Source organism: Canis aureus, chromosome 19, assembly GCF_053574225.1.
Source record: "Canis aureus isolate CA01 chromosome 19, VMU_Caureus_v.1.0, whole genome shotgun sequence".
Lineage (NCBI taxonomy): Eukaryota > Metazoa > Chordata > Mammalia > Carnivora > Canidae > Canis > Canis aureus.
This window is the reverse complement of record NC_135629.1, coordinates 57,504,154-57,519,851: the sequence shown is the minus strand read 5'-3', so window position 1 is coordinate 57,519,851 and position 15,698 is coordinate 57,504,154. Positions and strand designations below refer to the sequence as shown.

General features: G+C 46.3%; 1 protein-coding gene across 5 annotated transcripts in view; it reads right to left on the bottom strand.

Annotated features, from left to right (window-relative positions):
• Window positions 1-10,772: 10,772 nt before the first annotated feature.
• Window positions 10,773-15,698, bottom strand: part of LOC144290895 (uncharacterized) — a 31,335-nt gene continuing 26,409 nt past the window's right edge. For all 5 annotated transcript variants that reach the window (XM_077860565.1, XM_077860566.1, XM_077860567.1 and 2 more), the window contains 2 exons: window positions 14,693-14,873; window positions 10,773-14,280 (listed from right to left, as the gene is read on the bottom strand). In XM_077860565.1, the coding sequence (XP_077716691.1) occupies window positions 12,585-14,280; window positions 14,693-14,873 (1,877 nt within the window). In that variant the 3' untranslated portion in view covers window positions 10,773-12,584. The remainder of the gene's footprint in view (window positions 14,281-14,692; window positions 14,874-15,698) is intronic.

The following is a 15,698-nucleotide window of genomic DNA, read 5'->3' as shown; positions in this document are numbered from 1 at the left end:
TTCTCCCTGTGTTTTTTTCGCTCTTGGCTTACCCAGGACAGCGTCTTCAGAGCTGGGGGGTTCTCAGCAGAGCTGTCTCCAAGGTCTGGAAGTGAGATTCTCCTATAACAAACACCCCTAAATAATTGGTTAATGTGAAAGGCCTTGAAAGTTAAGGTAAGGAAGTTTTTATTTTAAGTGATGACCTTAGACTCCTCTGCAAATATACTTTTATGCTTCCAGACCTTCATCATTGTGCTTCCAACGTACAAGTTCTTGATGACCGATCATTTTAGGGTAAGTCGCTGCACCTCATTGTTTAGAAAAGCATGGCTGTTAGGGAACATCTGTTGTTATTTATATAATTCTGAAGTGGGACTTGCAAGGTTCCAGGAAAAACATGGTTATAGTATTGATGGATTCTGTTAACACGCTTCAGCTGTTTGGTGTAAATACTGACATCCTGCGAATGTTTCCTTGACGCTCTCTCAGCCCGCCTCCAAGCCAGGAAATTCCGATGGCTCCAACGTCAGTTGTATCTAGGCTTCAACCTCCACATCATTGCCACTGCTACCAACCCAGTGTGATCACAACCTTGGCCAACGTCCCCATCCTAGTGCCTGTTGTCATGGTAACAGAGGGATGCTGTGCGGCTGCCTCATCAGCTCATCTTGATGGTCCAGGCCACCCGCCACCAAAGTCAGTCATCTCTGCTGTGCAGCACATGCGACCCAGCCCATGACTGTCCTCTCACCTCTGCTGTTCCTCCTCCCCCTCTCACTGGGCTGCAGGCACACTGGCCTCCAGCTGTCTTTGGGTATCACAGGCACCCTCACTCCTGGATAACTGCATTCGTCTCCTGGGGCTGCCAGTAGAAAGTGCCACACACTGGACGGTGGAAACGAGAGGCATTGAATTTCTCGGAGTAGAGGAGGCTGGAAGGGAAGGTCCCTGTGCCCAAATTTTCCAGTTTTACAAGGATACTCATCATTGGACGAAGACCTGCCCTAATCTGGTATGGCCTCATCTTCATTACATCCCAAACAACTTACTTCTAGATGAGGTTGTATTCTGAGGTTCCAATTGGGCATGAAATCTGGGGGGACAATCCGGAACCCAGAGGATGTGTACGGCTGTACTGCGTATATCTTATCAATTTTGCTATCAACCTCCCGTGTTACCTGAAATCATTAAGTTACTGTTCCACTTTCCTATTTCCACTGATATCCCTGATATTTTACTTAAGCAGAAGATGCTACCCATGTTTCCCAGGAAAGTCTTCTGAATTATACTTAAATATGACATGCATTGTAACAAATGACAGTCTCTTACTTTTCACTGGCTGAAGGACTATATCAAAATATCTCTCTAGGGATCCCTGGGTGGCGCAGCGGTTTAGCGCCTGCCTTTGGCCCAGGGCGCGATCCTGGAGACCCAGCATCGAATCCCACGTCGGGCTCCCAGTGCATGGAGCCTGCTTCTCCCTCTGCCTGTGTCTCTGCCTCTCTCTCTCTCTCACTGTGTGCCTATCATAAATTTAAAAAAAAAATCTCTGTACTTATGGGTTCTCAAATCAGCCTATTGCTCACTGAAGACCATTCTTGGGCAGCCCGGGTGGCTCAGTGGTTTAGCGCCGCCTTCAGCCCAGGGCGTGATCCTGGGGTCCAGGGATCGAGTCCTGCATCGGGCTCCCTGCATGGAGCCTGCTTCTCCCTCAGCCTGTGTTCTCTGCCTCTCTCTCTCTCTCTCTCTGTCTCTCATGAATAAATAAATAAAATCTTTTTTTTTTAAAAAGACCATTCTTGTCAATATTCTCATACATTCTTAGTCCTACTACCACATGCATAGGACTTTATGGATTTTTTTTCTTAGAAATCAATTTTTTAATTCTTACATATTAAGACTTTTGTCATAATTGCCTTGTAGTACATCAGTAAGAATAAGAAATGACTTGGTCAATGCCCCGCAGCCAAAGACCACCAGGACCACACCTGTAGTCAGAGAGAGGAGCCTGCTGCTTAGAGCATCACGTGAACACGTCACGAGGACTGCAGAGCTGTCAGTGGGAGGGACACATCGTGACATGGACAGCACGAGGACATGTTCTGACGTGTAGCATGTAGACGTGATGGATGACTTGAGCGTGTGCGAAGTGCTCCTCTGCTCTGGATTCGATGCTATCAGGAGGTACCTGCAATTTTAGGGTTGGAGAGCTTATCTTAGCAGCTCTTTTCTAGAAAGCAGGAAGAATGCAGTGCAGCTGAAGCTGGGAATAGGGAGGCCGTGGGCGCATCAGCAGGAAGCTGGAAACATTTGCTGGTTTTTACAGATTGGCCTCGAACGGACATGACCGTGACATGGGCTTCGCGTGCCTCGACTCCTCAGTGACAAGGAGGTGCCTCGTCTGAGCACAGGTGGCTGCCGCGGTTTCTGCTCCAGGAGAAAGCCTCAGCCCAGCGGTGGGCGCCGGGCCAGCCTCCAGCGTCCGGGGCGCGTCTGCGGTTGTCAGTCACTCTGTGAACTCTGACCTATGGCTTAGCCACAGCCCGCACCGGGTTAATGGTCTCCACGAAGGAAGCTAGCAGGACGTAGAGCCCCGCTGCTGCTGGCAGACTCTGGGACGGAGACACCGTCCTTCTGTGCTTGTAGGAGCTCCCTGAGGCCCGCAGGTGCAGGTGACGTCCCAAAGGCCACAGAGCAAGAGAGAACCAAGTCAGGGCGACCATGATTCGAAGTGAGCCTCTGTCTCGGCCTCTATATTCCGTGTCGGGTGCTACGTAGCAAGCCTCCCTCGTGTGCACACACGCAGCTCAAAGCAAACCACTATACCCCACACTGATGCCGGCACCACAGGCATCGCCCCACGTCCTCATGCTCACCGCTCCCCACGCTCCCTCCCCTGCTCACTCCCCGGGTGCTCCCCTGGTCACCCTAGGGGTCACTGACTGTCCCCTAGGACCTGAGCATAACGCACCGTTTCCCGGGCCTTCCTGTGTCCCTGGTTCGGCCACCCGTGACTGGCAGCCACTGAGGTCCACAGACCACGTGCAGCTCCACAGCTACAGGCCAGCGTCAGCGCACACCCCTGCTAAGCCTCTCACTCAGGTTCTGAAGGCCACAGAAGAGGACGACTCCCTCGGGGTACGTGGAAGGGTTAATAACTTCTAGGCAATGTTGGAAACTGGACGGCCTGGTTCTGCTATGGAATAGAGAGTCCCCTGGAAAGTGTCGAGCACTGAGGCTGTCTCACTGGTGGTGACATCGAAACGTGGTTGTGACGCACACCTTCCATGCCGTTCCAGCTCAGAGCGGCTATGCCGCCCTTATTGGTGTGTGGTGTCCACACAATCTCTGGTCATACTGGTGAACTGAGGACAGTGGGGAGGAAGGCCCATCCTGACAGTGGCTGGACTAATTAGATGGGAGCATCCCTCTCTGCGAACACGGTACAAGCATCTTTACTGCATCCACACACCACATTCCCGTACCATTCTGTCCCCGAGTCCCAGAGGGACTGCTCACCTTACACCTCCTCAGGTGTGAAGCCCAGCCAGCTCCACCACAGGACAACCCTACTTGCACCCTGCCCAGGGCCGGAGAAGCAGCCCTGGGGGCCTCTGATGGACGCGGAAACTGACCTGTGTCAACTGGGGGCAGGTCAACAGAAGCATGGGCGGTCTGAGGCAAAGAGAAAGGCATGGCCAGTTTGTCCTCCACTGGAAAGAATACAAGGGGACACTGGTGGGTGGAGCACCGCCAACCACTCACCCATCCATCCCGGGAAGAAATGTCCTGTGGTTATTTAGCAGAATTACTAACACGAGGAAGTAAGGCATGGGGGTGTGTTTGCTGTGACCTGGATTTTCATAGAAACATGTCAGAGCTATTTGGACAACAGACATTGAGAAGCAGCATTTCCAGAAATTAGGAATTGCTCAAGGTTTGCTTTGTGCCCGGACCGCCGAGCCATGCTCCTTCCCACAGCTGAGACTCACGTGAAGGTGGTTTGTTCTAGCTGTTGGCAAACAAGTAGGGAAGATGCGTGTGTCGGGCCCCCCCCCCACTCCTTGAGTGGAAAGACCACGACTCCTAGTGTTGTTTGTCGGAGGCCATTGCATAAGCGACATTAAGGGTTTCACCATTAGGATGCACTAAGTCGTTTTTATGAATAAAAGGTGTCACTGTAAAGGAATGAAAGAAAATCACACCGGAGAGAAAAAAATGTCAACGGGTGTGTGTCTTGTGTAAATACAAAAGGAAAATGAAGGCAGGGGGGCAGCAGGGTTGCTTTCCCATCCAACCTATTGTAGACCCAACAGAAGGGGCGCAAGTGGACACAGCTTTACTGCTCCTGCCACAGTGAGAAAACTTTGCTCCCGCCAAGCAACAGGCCAGCGAAGGAGGGGGAGCCACAGACTGGCCAATGAGAAGCCACCATCTTCTAGCTGCCAGTTTGCCCCATGGACCTTTCCTACACCACAACCTCTCCCATCTCCTCACCCCTTCCTATGAAAGGGAGTTCCTCTCCTTTGTTCTCTGAATTTGCCCATGGATTTGCCAATTTTTGCATGTCCTCATTTGCAATTCTTGCTATGCCAAATAAACCTATTTTTGCTGGTAAAAAAAACTGACACTTAAGGCTAAGCTTACTTGGTGTCAGAAATGGTGCCAGTTGGAAGTGTGTCGGCCTCGGGTCCCACCCTGTGAGGACTCACTGTTCCTGCCTACAACTGTGCTGGCGTTTGGACAAAGTCCTTGTAGAACCAAACTTTTCCTGCTGAAGGAAAAGGAAAGGAAAGTGGTTTTTAGGAATTTCTCTTTTTGTCCTAAAGAAGAAGCAAAGAAAGGGGATCTCACTCATCAAAACGCTTTGAGAGCATCCCTTCTGTCCCCATTCTGTGGTGCCCTCTGGTTTTAAAAACCATGGTCTCTCCTCACAGGCATTTCTAACTAAATGGACTAACTTCACCAGAACTTAAAACATCCATGGCCATTATGGGGGACTTCTTATTCCCCCAAACAGACATATCAAAACTGAACGGGGCCTGGTCGCCACCTCTTCCCTCTGCCCTGGTGAAGAGGGAGGTCCTGAGCTGGCGTGGCCCCACACAAGAGTAGGGTTGGGGCAGGGCTACAGCTCATGCGGGCAGCCAAGGGAGCCCGAGACCAGGCTGTTGAAGTTCAGCATCTCAACGTCCTTCCTCTCCTGATCTCCACAGCCTCCACCTCGCACAGCCCGACTTTGGGAGGGAGTTTGGTTGTTGGAGTTAAGATGGTGGAGGCGTAGCAGGACCCCACACTTGCCTCATCCCTCCAACGCAGCGAGATACATATCAAATCATTCTAAACACCCAAGAAATCGATCTGAGGACTGAGAGAACAAAGACACATGTACAGGTTTTAAAAAATGGCCATATTGTGCAAGGTAGGAGATGTGGAGGTGATTTGGGGGAGAGAAGAACCGTGGGTGCTGCAGAGAGGGAGCCCTGATCATAGAGAGAGGTGCAAGAAAGAGAGGACAGAGGGAGAGAAATTAGCATGCAGGGGACTGCACAGGAAAAACTTCCCCACAACCACAGAGAGGGAAAAGGAGAGAGGCTGGCTACCACAGGCTTCTATAAGCAGTGGAGCTCAAGGTCTGGAGTTTTAGAAGTCTGTGCCATCACGGGGGTCGAGCCTGGTGGGCTCCACGGTGTTCTGGTGGGGAAGGAGGGAGGACCAGGAGCACACAGCATGGCCCGAGGATCCCCTGGGTTGCACATGGAGAAACAGCTCCCCTTCTTGGAGCGCCCTCGGGCGGGACAGCAGGGCCTCTCTGGGGACCAAAGAACTGGCAGCACCAACACGCTGCCCGGTTCACCAGCATAGAAACCAGGATGCCAGCTGAGGGCGGCAAACTTTGGCACCAGCCTTTTGCTGCGCTTTACCATAACCCCCAAACCACCATGCAGCCCTGTGACTGCTTTGCTGTGACAAACTGGCACCGGCCAGGCCACCATGAGACCCTCCCCCAGAGGATCAGCGTGGGTTCGCGCTACGCGGGTCCCTCACATTTGGACTTCAGAGACCCAGCTGCACACCTGAGCTGAAACACAGGAGTCCTGTGGTGCCTGGCGGGCAGATCAGACACAGAGTGAAGGCCGGGATCTGACAGGTGTCAGGGACACAAGGGCAGTGATGGCCTGCCCTTCCGTGAGGGCTTCCTGAACAGTGACAGATGCAAACTCTCCACTCCCATCTTGAGAGAGCTGAGTGATGCCAGTGCCCCCTCCCCCACCAGCAGGGATCTGCTGCTTGGTAAGCAACATGGTGCCCTTAGTAGAGGCCGGGGATGCTTACCCCAAGCCCCACTGCCAGTGCCATGGGGGTCCATCTCCACCAGGGTAAGCTTACCTGTGAATCAGCACAGCAGGCCCCTCCCCGGGAGACCCCCACAAGCCCCTCACATGCACCACGTCTACTGATCCTACAGTGCTGCAGAGCTTCAGCTCTGGGCTCTAAGGGCACTGGATAAGGGATCTAGCCAGTAAGGAGATCTAACAATTGTAAATATTTATGCCCCCAACATGGGAGCACCCAAATATGTAAAACAATAACAAACATAAATGAACTCATCAATTATCATTACGATAAGAGTAGAGAACTTTAACACCTCACTTACAGCAATGGACAGATCACCTAAGCAGAAGATCAACAAGGAAACAAGGGCTTCGAATGACACACTGGACCAGATGCACTTAACAGATATATTCAGAACATTTCAACCTAAAGCAGGAGAATACACATTCTTCTCAAGAGCACACGGAACATTCTCCAGAACAGATCACACACTGGGTCACAAATCAGGTCTCACCAAGCACAGAAAGACTGAGATCATACCATGTATAATTTCCAACCGTGACGCCATGAAACTGGAAATCACCCACAAGAAAAAATTTGGAAAGACCACAAATGCATAGAGCTTAAAGAACATTCTACTAAAGAATGAATGGGCTAGCCAGGAAATTAAAGAAGAAATTTAAAAATACATGAAAATGAAAGCACGACAGTCCAAAACCTTTGGGATGCAGCAAAGGCGGTCCTAAGAGGGAGTACATAGCAATAGAGGCCTACCTCAGGAAGCAAGGAAAGTCTCAAATACACAACCTAACCTTACACTTAAAGGAACAAGAAAAAGAACAGCAAATAAAGCCTAAAGTTCACAGAAGGGAAATAACAATGATTACAGTAGAAATGAACGATATGGCAACAAAATAACCAACCGGTAGAACAAATCAATTAAACTAAGAGCTAGTTCTTTGAAAGAATTAATGAAGTTGACAAACCCCTAGACAGACTTACCAAAAAGAAAAGAGAAAGGACCCAAATAAATAAAATCATGAATCCAAGAGGAGAGATCACAGCCAACACCACAGAAATAGGAACAATCATGAGAATATTATGAAAAAATCATACGCCAACAAACTGGGCAATCTGGAAGAAATGGACAAATTCTTAGAAACATCCAAACTATCAAAACTGAAACAGGAAAAAATAGACAACCTGAACAAACCCATAACTAGCAAAGAAATTGAATCACTAATCAAAAGTCTCCCAACAAATGAAAGTCCAGGGCCAGATGGCTTCACAGGCAAATTCAACCCAACATTTAAAGAAGACTTAATGCCTATTCTTCTCAATCTATTCCAAAAAGCATAAATGGAAGGCAAATGTCCAATGTCATTCTATGAGGCCATCAAGTCGATTCCAAACCAAAGACTCACTGAAAAGGAGAATTACAGGCCAACATCTCTGATGAACATGGAGCAAAAATTCTCAACAAGATACTAACAAGTCGAACTGGACAGTACGTTAAAAGGATTATTCACCATGGTCAAGAGGGACTCGCTCCTGGTTGCCAGGGTGATTCAATATTTGCCAATCATTAAACATGATACATCACATCAATAAGAAAATGGGTAAGGACAATATGATCCTCTCAATAGATGCAGAAAAGGCATTTGACAAAATACAGTATCTTTTCTCGATAAAAACATTCAACAAAGTATGGATAGATGGAATATACTTCAACATCATAAAGGCCAAATATGAAAGACCCACAGGTAATACCCTCCTCAGTGGGGAAAGAGGAAGAGTCTTTTCCTCTATGGTCAGGAACAAGACAGGCATGGCCACTGTCACCATTACTACTTAAAACAGTATGAGAAGTCTTATTCTCAGCAATCAGACAACAAAAAGAAATAAAAGCAAGGGGAAAAATCGGCAAGGAAGAAGTCAAATTTTCACCGTTTGCAGATGTCATGATACTCTGTAGACGTGTCACATTTTAACTCTATGGCATTTTACATGTCTCTCCTCTAAACAATAAGGATTTTTCAGTTTACTCATAGGTCTTTTTAAAAGAATGGAAGTGGTAAATATTCGGCTGGGTGTGCTATTGCAGGTCCTTTTAAAGATACTGAGGCAGCGACGTGTTGCCCTTGGACGTCCAACTAATAGGATGAGTTACACACCCTTACTTGGCCATGTACCTTAGCCAAGAGTAAAACACAAACATTTAGATCAATAGTTGGTAAAGATCCCCCAAGTGGCAGCAGATAACATCTGTGCCACAGCCTTCCTGAAATGTCTGGCCAAGGCCTGAGTTCTTTTTGTCACTTCTTCTCTTTGATTGAAAGAAAATGCCTTGTCCTCATTTCCCAAACTCTTGCACCAGCGGCAGGGCGTGGGGGGGGGGGGTGTCTCTTCTTCAAGTTCTGGCCTTTCAGAAGCACCCTAATCATGATCCCATGACAAGGTAATTTTCACTAGCTTTTTCCTAAGTGTTAAGAGGTTCCGAACTCTAAAAAGTCTTTCTCTTTTTTTTTAAGATTTTTTTTATTTGAAAGAAAGAGAGGGATCCCTGGGTGGCGCAGTGGTTCAGCGCCTGCCTTTGGCCCAGGGCGCGATCCTGGAGACCCGGGATCGAGTCCCACGTTGGGCTCCCGGTGCATGGAGCCTGCTTCTCCCTCTGCCTATGTCTCTGCCTCTCTATCTCTCTGTGTGTGACTATCATAAATAAATAAAAATTTAAAAAAAAAAGAAGAAAGAGAGAGCATGAGCAGGGGGAGGGGCAGAGGTAAAGGGAGAGAGACAGACTCCCCACTGAGGGCGGAATCTGACATGGGGCTTGATCTCAAGACCCCAGATCATGACCTGAGTTTTAAAGTCAGAGATTTAACTGATTGAGCCACCCAGGTACCCCTCAAAGAAGTCTTTCATCTGAAATATTCACTGATATTGGATTCTTATGCAATCCAGTTTCTGAAAATTCAATTTTTTAGGCTGTATTTGATATCATATTTGGTTCTAAACAGGCTTTTTTTTAGAATAACAATATCATTTTAAAATGTATTTAAATTTTGCCAATATTACAAAAATTCTATCAGCCACTGCTTCACATTCTTTTACCATACTGTATCTACCCCAGTCCACTCAGTTGATTCTGTGTGCTCTTGCAATATCCACTTTTTTTTTTTAAGAACGTATTTAAAAATAAACCTGTACACCCAACACGGGGCTCAATCCCACAACCCTGAGATCAAGAGTCGCATTGAGTCAGGCAGGCGCCCCTCCACTATTCTACTCCTGTGCTGCTTTCACAACATACTCCTATGCTGCTTCCAGGATGCATCCATGACTCCGGGTTTGTTTTCATAGATAAAACCTTTCCTCCCCAGGTCTGAATAAGTGGCAATAAATATTTCAGCTGACTACTTTCAGACGTAGGGTCCTGCTTTATAATATTCACATGCATAGCATTCCCAACTCCTCTGTATTTTGTGTATTTATTCTACAGTTTCTATACTGTTGCCTGCCAAACTTTTGTGAAAATGATGTACCTAATACTTAAATGATTTCCAATGTTTATCAAGATTTTTTTTTCAAGATTTTATTTTAAAGTCATCTCTACAACCAACATGGGGCTCAAACTCAACCCGGAGGTTGAGAGTTGCATGCTCTACTGACTAAGCCAGCCAGGTGCCCCTCAATGCTTATCATCTTGATAAATATGGACCAGGTAGGAAGTACTAGAAAGTTTCTCCTGCCCAACCTTTCCTGTTTCTTAAACGTGGCCCTAACTGGTTTCCACTGCATGCACTTTCCCTCCAACATGAGACACAACAACCAGGAAATGCCTCCCTGGTGCTGAGGGACAAAACCACTGAAATAGGAAAGCCTGACTCTTGATCAGTGATGCTTTTGAAGAATGATCTTGAGAAAAAGTGGGAAATGTGAAAATAAAGGGAATAACACCAAAATAGAGGGGGTAGGCTGGCAGGGGAAGGTCTCATGACCTAGCACCGATTGTCAACTCCACACTCAAAAGAAAGAGACAGGGACACCTGGGTGGCTTGGCGGTTTAGCACCTGCCTTCAGCCCAGGGCATGATCCTGGAGTCCCAGGATCAAGTCCTACATCGGGCTCCCTGCATGGAGCCTGCTTCTCCCTCTGCCTGTGTCTCTGCCTCTCTCTGTGTCTCTCATGAATAAATAAATAAAATCTTTAAAAAAAAGAAGAAGAAGAAAGAAGAGACACCTTATAATTCAATGCTTCTTTAGCTAGTGCTTTACCATCCACCAGGAGGAAGTGAGTTTTTCTCCAACAGTAACACCCTAGCCAATGACACTGTCACAGCTCAGGCAATGAAAGGACACTACACTTGAACTCCCACTTCACTACAGTGGGCTATTTGTTATAACAGCCCCTCCCAACTCCCCCTTTCTTCTATTAAAGACCAGTACTCTCCTCTCTCCTCGAGACATGCTGCTATTTTTATTGTAGCATTTCTGTACTAAATTGTAATTCACTGCTATTAACAGATAAACCCTGGTTTTTCCTGGTAAAGGAACCATCAGCCATATTTTTAAGATTAACAGCATTTAGTACTATTCAGAATATATATGGAAAAAATAATACAATTACAAAAATTAATTACTCCACTTGCATAACATTTTAACATACCTTCTCAGGTAACGAATCATAAGAGATGGCCCTTAGAAGGATGTAACAGATTTGAAAACCCAGGTAATAGGCTTTCTAAGAAGTAATATGGAGGATTACATCTCACACACACACACCAAAAAAATCCCACTGTTTTGAATCACATATTAGGAATGAAAAAATTAAACACTGAGAAACCACATGTAACAACAGAAAAAAACGAAGCATACAGAGCTTATCTCTTACATAGAAGTCAGCTAGTCAGCCATACGGGAAAGTTCCCACAAGCTGCCAAATACACTCACAAGTGCTTATTCCAATCATGGAAACATCCAAAAGGAAGAAATATGGGGTCAGTGCAGCCTCTCTACAGTGCAAAGAGGGAAGGAGGTTTCCTGTATCTGTGGGTGCAGCATTAAATCTGTCAGCAGGGTGGCAGGACACAGATCTATCCTGAGAGGGACAAGATGTTTACCACAGAAACCATGTATTAGGAAAAGCATGGGAGATGAAGGGGTGCCAGGATGAGAGGGATCCCTACACCTAACAGGCTGAAGAGGTGGCCTCGTGGACATGAAGAGCCACAAGGCAACATAAGGATCTGTGTGGGCCTGATAACCAAGACAGTCCATCCCAGGAGAGCTCATGGAGAAGTCTCTGGAATACGCTACCTAACAGAAACATCGAACATATGTTAGGTTGATGGCTGTTCCAGATGACAGACCAGAAGTCAGGAAAACATGCCATGACCCAGGCCCATTTGGGTCCCCATGCAGTTCTGTCTCCTGCTGGCATAGAAGAATGGAAAATCATGGCTCTTTCTCGAGGTTTCTCTCCTCAGGGCCTTCATCTCAGAACCACACAGAGGACGACTCTGCAACATAGGGTCTCCTGCCTCACCATGCTCACAATGAAATCCAGGAGAACCAACCAGATGCTAGCTTTCATCTTCACGCCACATGGTTTCTCTTCTTAACTCATCCTGACTGATGAACAACCAAGGTGAAGGGTGATCAGCAGAAATCAAAATATGAACATAATTAGAGTAGACTGTCCTCTTACAACATCCTGCACATTTACTAATTTCTGTAAGGAACACAGGTGTGGTATACAGCAGCAATGAGCAAATGTGAAGATACATCTTTCAATAATAAAGATTGAAATGAAAGGTAGATATGGAGTCAGAAATTCCAGTATCCACAACAGAAGACAAGATATGTATACAAATCACTTATCACTCCTGGGTCCAAAAGACATTGTAATAGAAAAGAGACAAGTTTTACAGAATCATAGATTTTTTTTTTTCATGTGTGAGATAACAAAATATATTTCATACAAAAGGCAGGAAGGGAATATTTTATCTCAGTGTTCTCATCAGAAACATGCAGTGGAAATAAATACAGTAGAGATCCTTGTTATGGACGAGGCACTTATAAGGCACAACCATATTTATAACAAATACAGATTGCTGTCCAGCCCTGAGTTTTTATATACAAAATAATTGAGGTGCTATATCTGAAGGTTTTCCAACATTGTTTACATTCATAAGGTTTCCTGCCAGTGTGTCTGATTGGATTTACAGATTTTAAGGAAGAATGAAGGCTTTCCCACTGTCCTCATATTCAGAGTTTCTCCCCAGTGTGAGTCCTCACGTGTGCTCGCAGGTTTGTGGGATACCGGAAGGCCTTTCCACACTGCTGACATTCATAGGGTCTCTCCCCAGTGTGAGTCCTCACATGTGCTCGCAGGTTTGCAGGATACCTGAAGGCCTTCCCACATTGCTGACATTCATAGGGTCGCTCCCCAGTGTGAGTCCTCACATGTACCCTCAGGTTTGCAGGACACCTGTAGGCTTTTCCACACTGCTGACATTCATAGGGTCTCTCCCCAGTGTGAGTCCTCACGTGGGCTCGCAGGTTTACAGGATACCAGAAGGCTTTCCCACACTCCTTACATTCATATGGTTTCACCCCATTGTGTTTTCTCACATGTACTTGAAGGGAGGAGTGACAACTGAAGGCTTTTCCACAGTGCGGACATTCATAGGGTCTGTCCTCAGTGTGCGTCTTCACATGTGCTCTCAGATTGGCTGGATACCAGAAGGCCTTGCCACACTGCTGACATTCATAGGGTTTCTCCTCACTGTGCGTTCTCACATGTTTTTGTAAGGATGAGGACCAACGGAAGGCTTTCCCACACTGTGTACATTCATAACGTTTCTCCAAACTGTGTGCTCTCACGTGTCCTTGAAGGGAGGAGTGACGAGTGAAGGCTTTCCCACACTGCTGACACTCAAAGGGCCTCTCCCCCGTGTGTGTCCTCACGTGTTCCTGAAGTGATGTGGAACTACTATAGGCTTTCCCACACTCCTTACACTCATAGGGTTTCACTCCAGTGTGCATTCTCACATGTCTTTGAAAATATCGAGGATGTCTGAAAGCCTTCCCACACTGCTTACATTCATAGGGTCTCTCTTCACTGTGCGTTCCCACATGTTCCCGAAGGGATAAGGAACAACTGTAGGCTTTCCCACATAACGTACATTCATAGGGTTTCACTCCACTGTGTGTTCTCACATGTCTTCTGAAGTATTTGGGACAACTGAAGGCTTTCCCACATTGTTGACACAGATAAGGTCTCTCTCCAGTATGCGTCATCATGTGTCCTTGCAGGGACGCAGGATATTTGAACGTCTTCCCACACTGCTTACATTCATAGAGTTTCTCTCCACTGTGCGTTTTCACATGTTCTCGAAAATATGAGAGGCAACTGTAGGCTTTCCCACACTCTACACATTCATAGGGTCTCTCCCCAGTGTGGGTTCTCATGTGACGTGTAAGATAGGACTGATACATAAAGGTTTTCCCACACACGTCACACACATGGACTCTCTGTTCACAGTGACCTTGCACATGACCCTGAAAGGATGACGGGCAAGTGAAAGTTTTTCCACATTTCCCGCACTCTAAAGATTTTTGACTACCCAGACTATTTGAGTATCTCTTAGGTGCTCTCCCAATGTCCTGATGTTCATAAGGTTTCCTCACAAGATCTGCATCCACCTGAGTGCTAAGGCTCAAGACGCCGCTACAGGTTGGCCCACATTCCTCACAGGGATTAGGCTTGTGTCCAGGGTGAAATATTTGTGGGTTCTCAAGGAAAGAACCATCTCTGAAGACTTCTCTACACTTAGCACATTCACAGGATTTCTCTCCAGCAGGACAATCCTCATGCACAGTAAGACCTGTAATCTGGTTTACAGTGTCTCCACCTTGATTACCTTCATTGCTCTCACAGACACGCTCCAGCAAATGACTTCTGTTCAAAAAAGGAAGGCACACTGTTAGGCAAAAATAATTATAACCAATCCCTTAATTAAAGATCTACTGATGTTTATTAATGATTATTTGACTACCTAATGAGCAATTCCAAGGAATGGGCATGTTTGTGGCACCATCTACACTGCTACAATGTAAAAGAAGCTAAATGCTCAAAATAAGGGCCCAATAATAACTGTGACTGTCAGCATTGCTGACATGTGGATTTTGCTGATAAATGTTATGAAATGGATTATATTTCTAATGATCAATATGTACATCACATTTATATAGATCTTGTATTGTGTAATTCCGACTACAAAAATGTTGAGCGCTAGGTTTATATTTTTTAATTTCAAGTTAGTCTAACAATTTGCCAAGATCCCCCTTTCTCCTATGGGAGAGGCACTCACCTCAGACACCTCTCCTGGGATTGGAACTGATCTCCAATATTATGAAACACTTGGTTTTCTCCAAAAAGAGCCCAGGAATCATTTCTTGTAAATGTTACTATTTTCTCTTCACTGGATAGTTCACTCTCCAAAATATTCAGCTGAGTTCTTGATCCACAAGGTTTAACTTGAGTGCAACAATCTGCAAGAATTGGTACCATAATTGAATTTCTTGGGAATGGTCTGATGTTTAAAGGTAAGAAAACAGACCCTATGTGGCTTTCCATTCACATACTGATCCCAAATGTAAATGAAGTTCATCAGGAAGAATGAACATGTGACCAAAGAAAAATTCTGAGGACCCTAATGATTTGGGACTTTGGCAATAAGAGGAGAAATATATGAAAAAGCAGCCTATCTGCTGAAAAATACTTCAAAATATATGGAGACTAACGTGGAAAGAAGTATTATCAGAAAAGCAAAGTAGGAAGGAACTGGGCAAGATCCATACATCCACATGGCACCTCTAAGAGGAATACAAAAAGGCTTGCCACATGGGCAAGGATAGAAGAAAGTTCCAACAGGGAAGCCAGGTGAATGACAGACATCACTCTTCTCCAACAAGGACTGAGTCATGTTTCTAATGCTCATATCCAAATGCCATTCCCTTCTCCAGAACCTGGTCCAATCAAGGGTTCCTGGACTGTCATGAAGGCACAGAGGCCCTCAGTGAAGCCTGCCTGCGCTGCCCCAGCTGCCGCCAGGAGGTCAGATGGTGTGTGTGCCTACTGCCCTGCCCTGGAGAACAGCTCAGCATGAGGGAGGATTTGAAGGGCAACAAGCAATATGGAAATGGACCGTTAATTTGGTCTTCAAGGTCACTGAAGATGATGAAGTGCAAGACTAACTGCAGCATGACTGCCATGAGAAATGGGTATTAACCTCAGTGTATCCTCCACAAAGAAGTACTCACTGCCCCAGAGCAACACCAGAGACCATTCTCACACTGATAAAATTAGACAGTCTA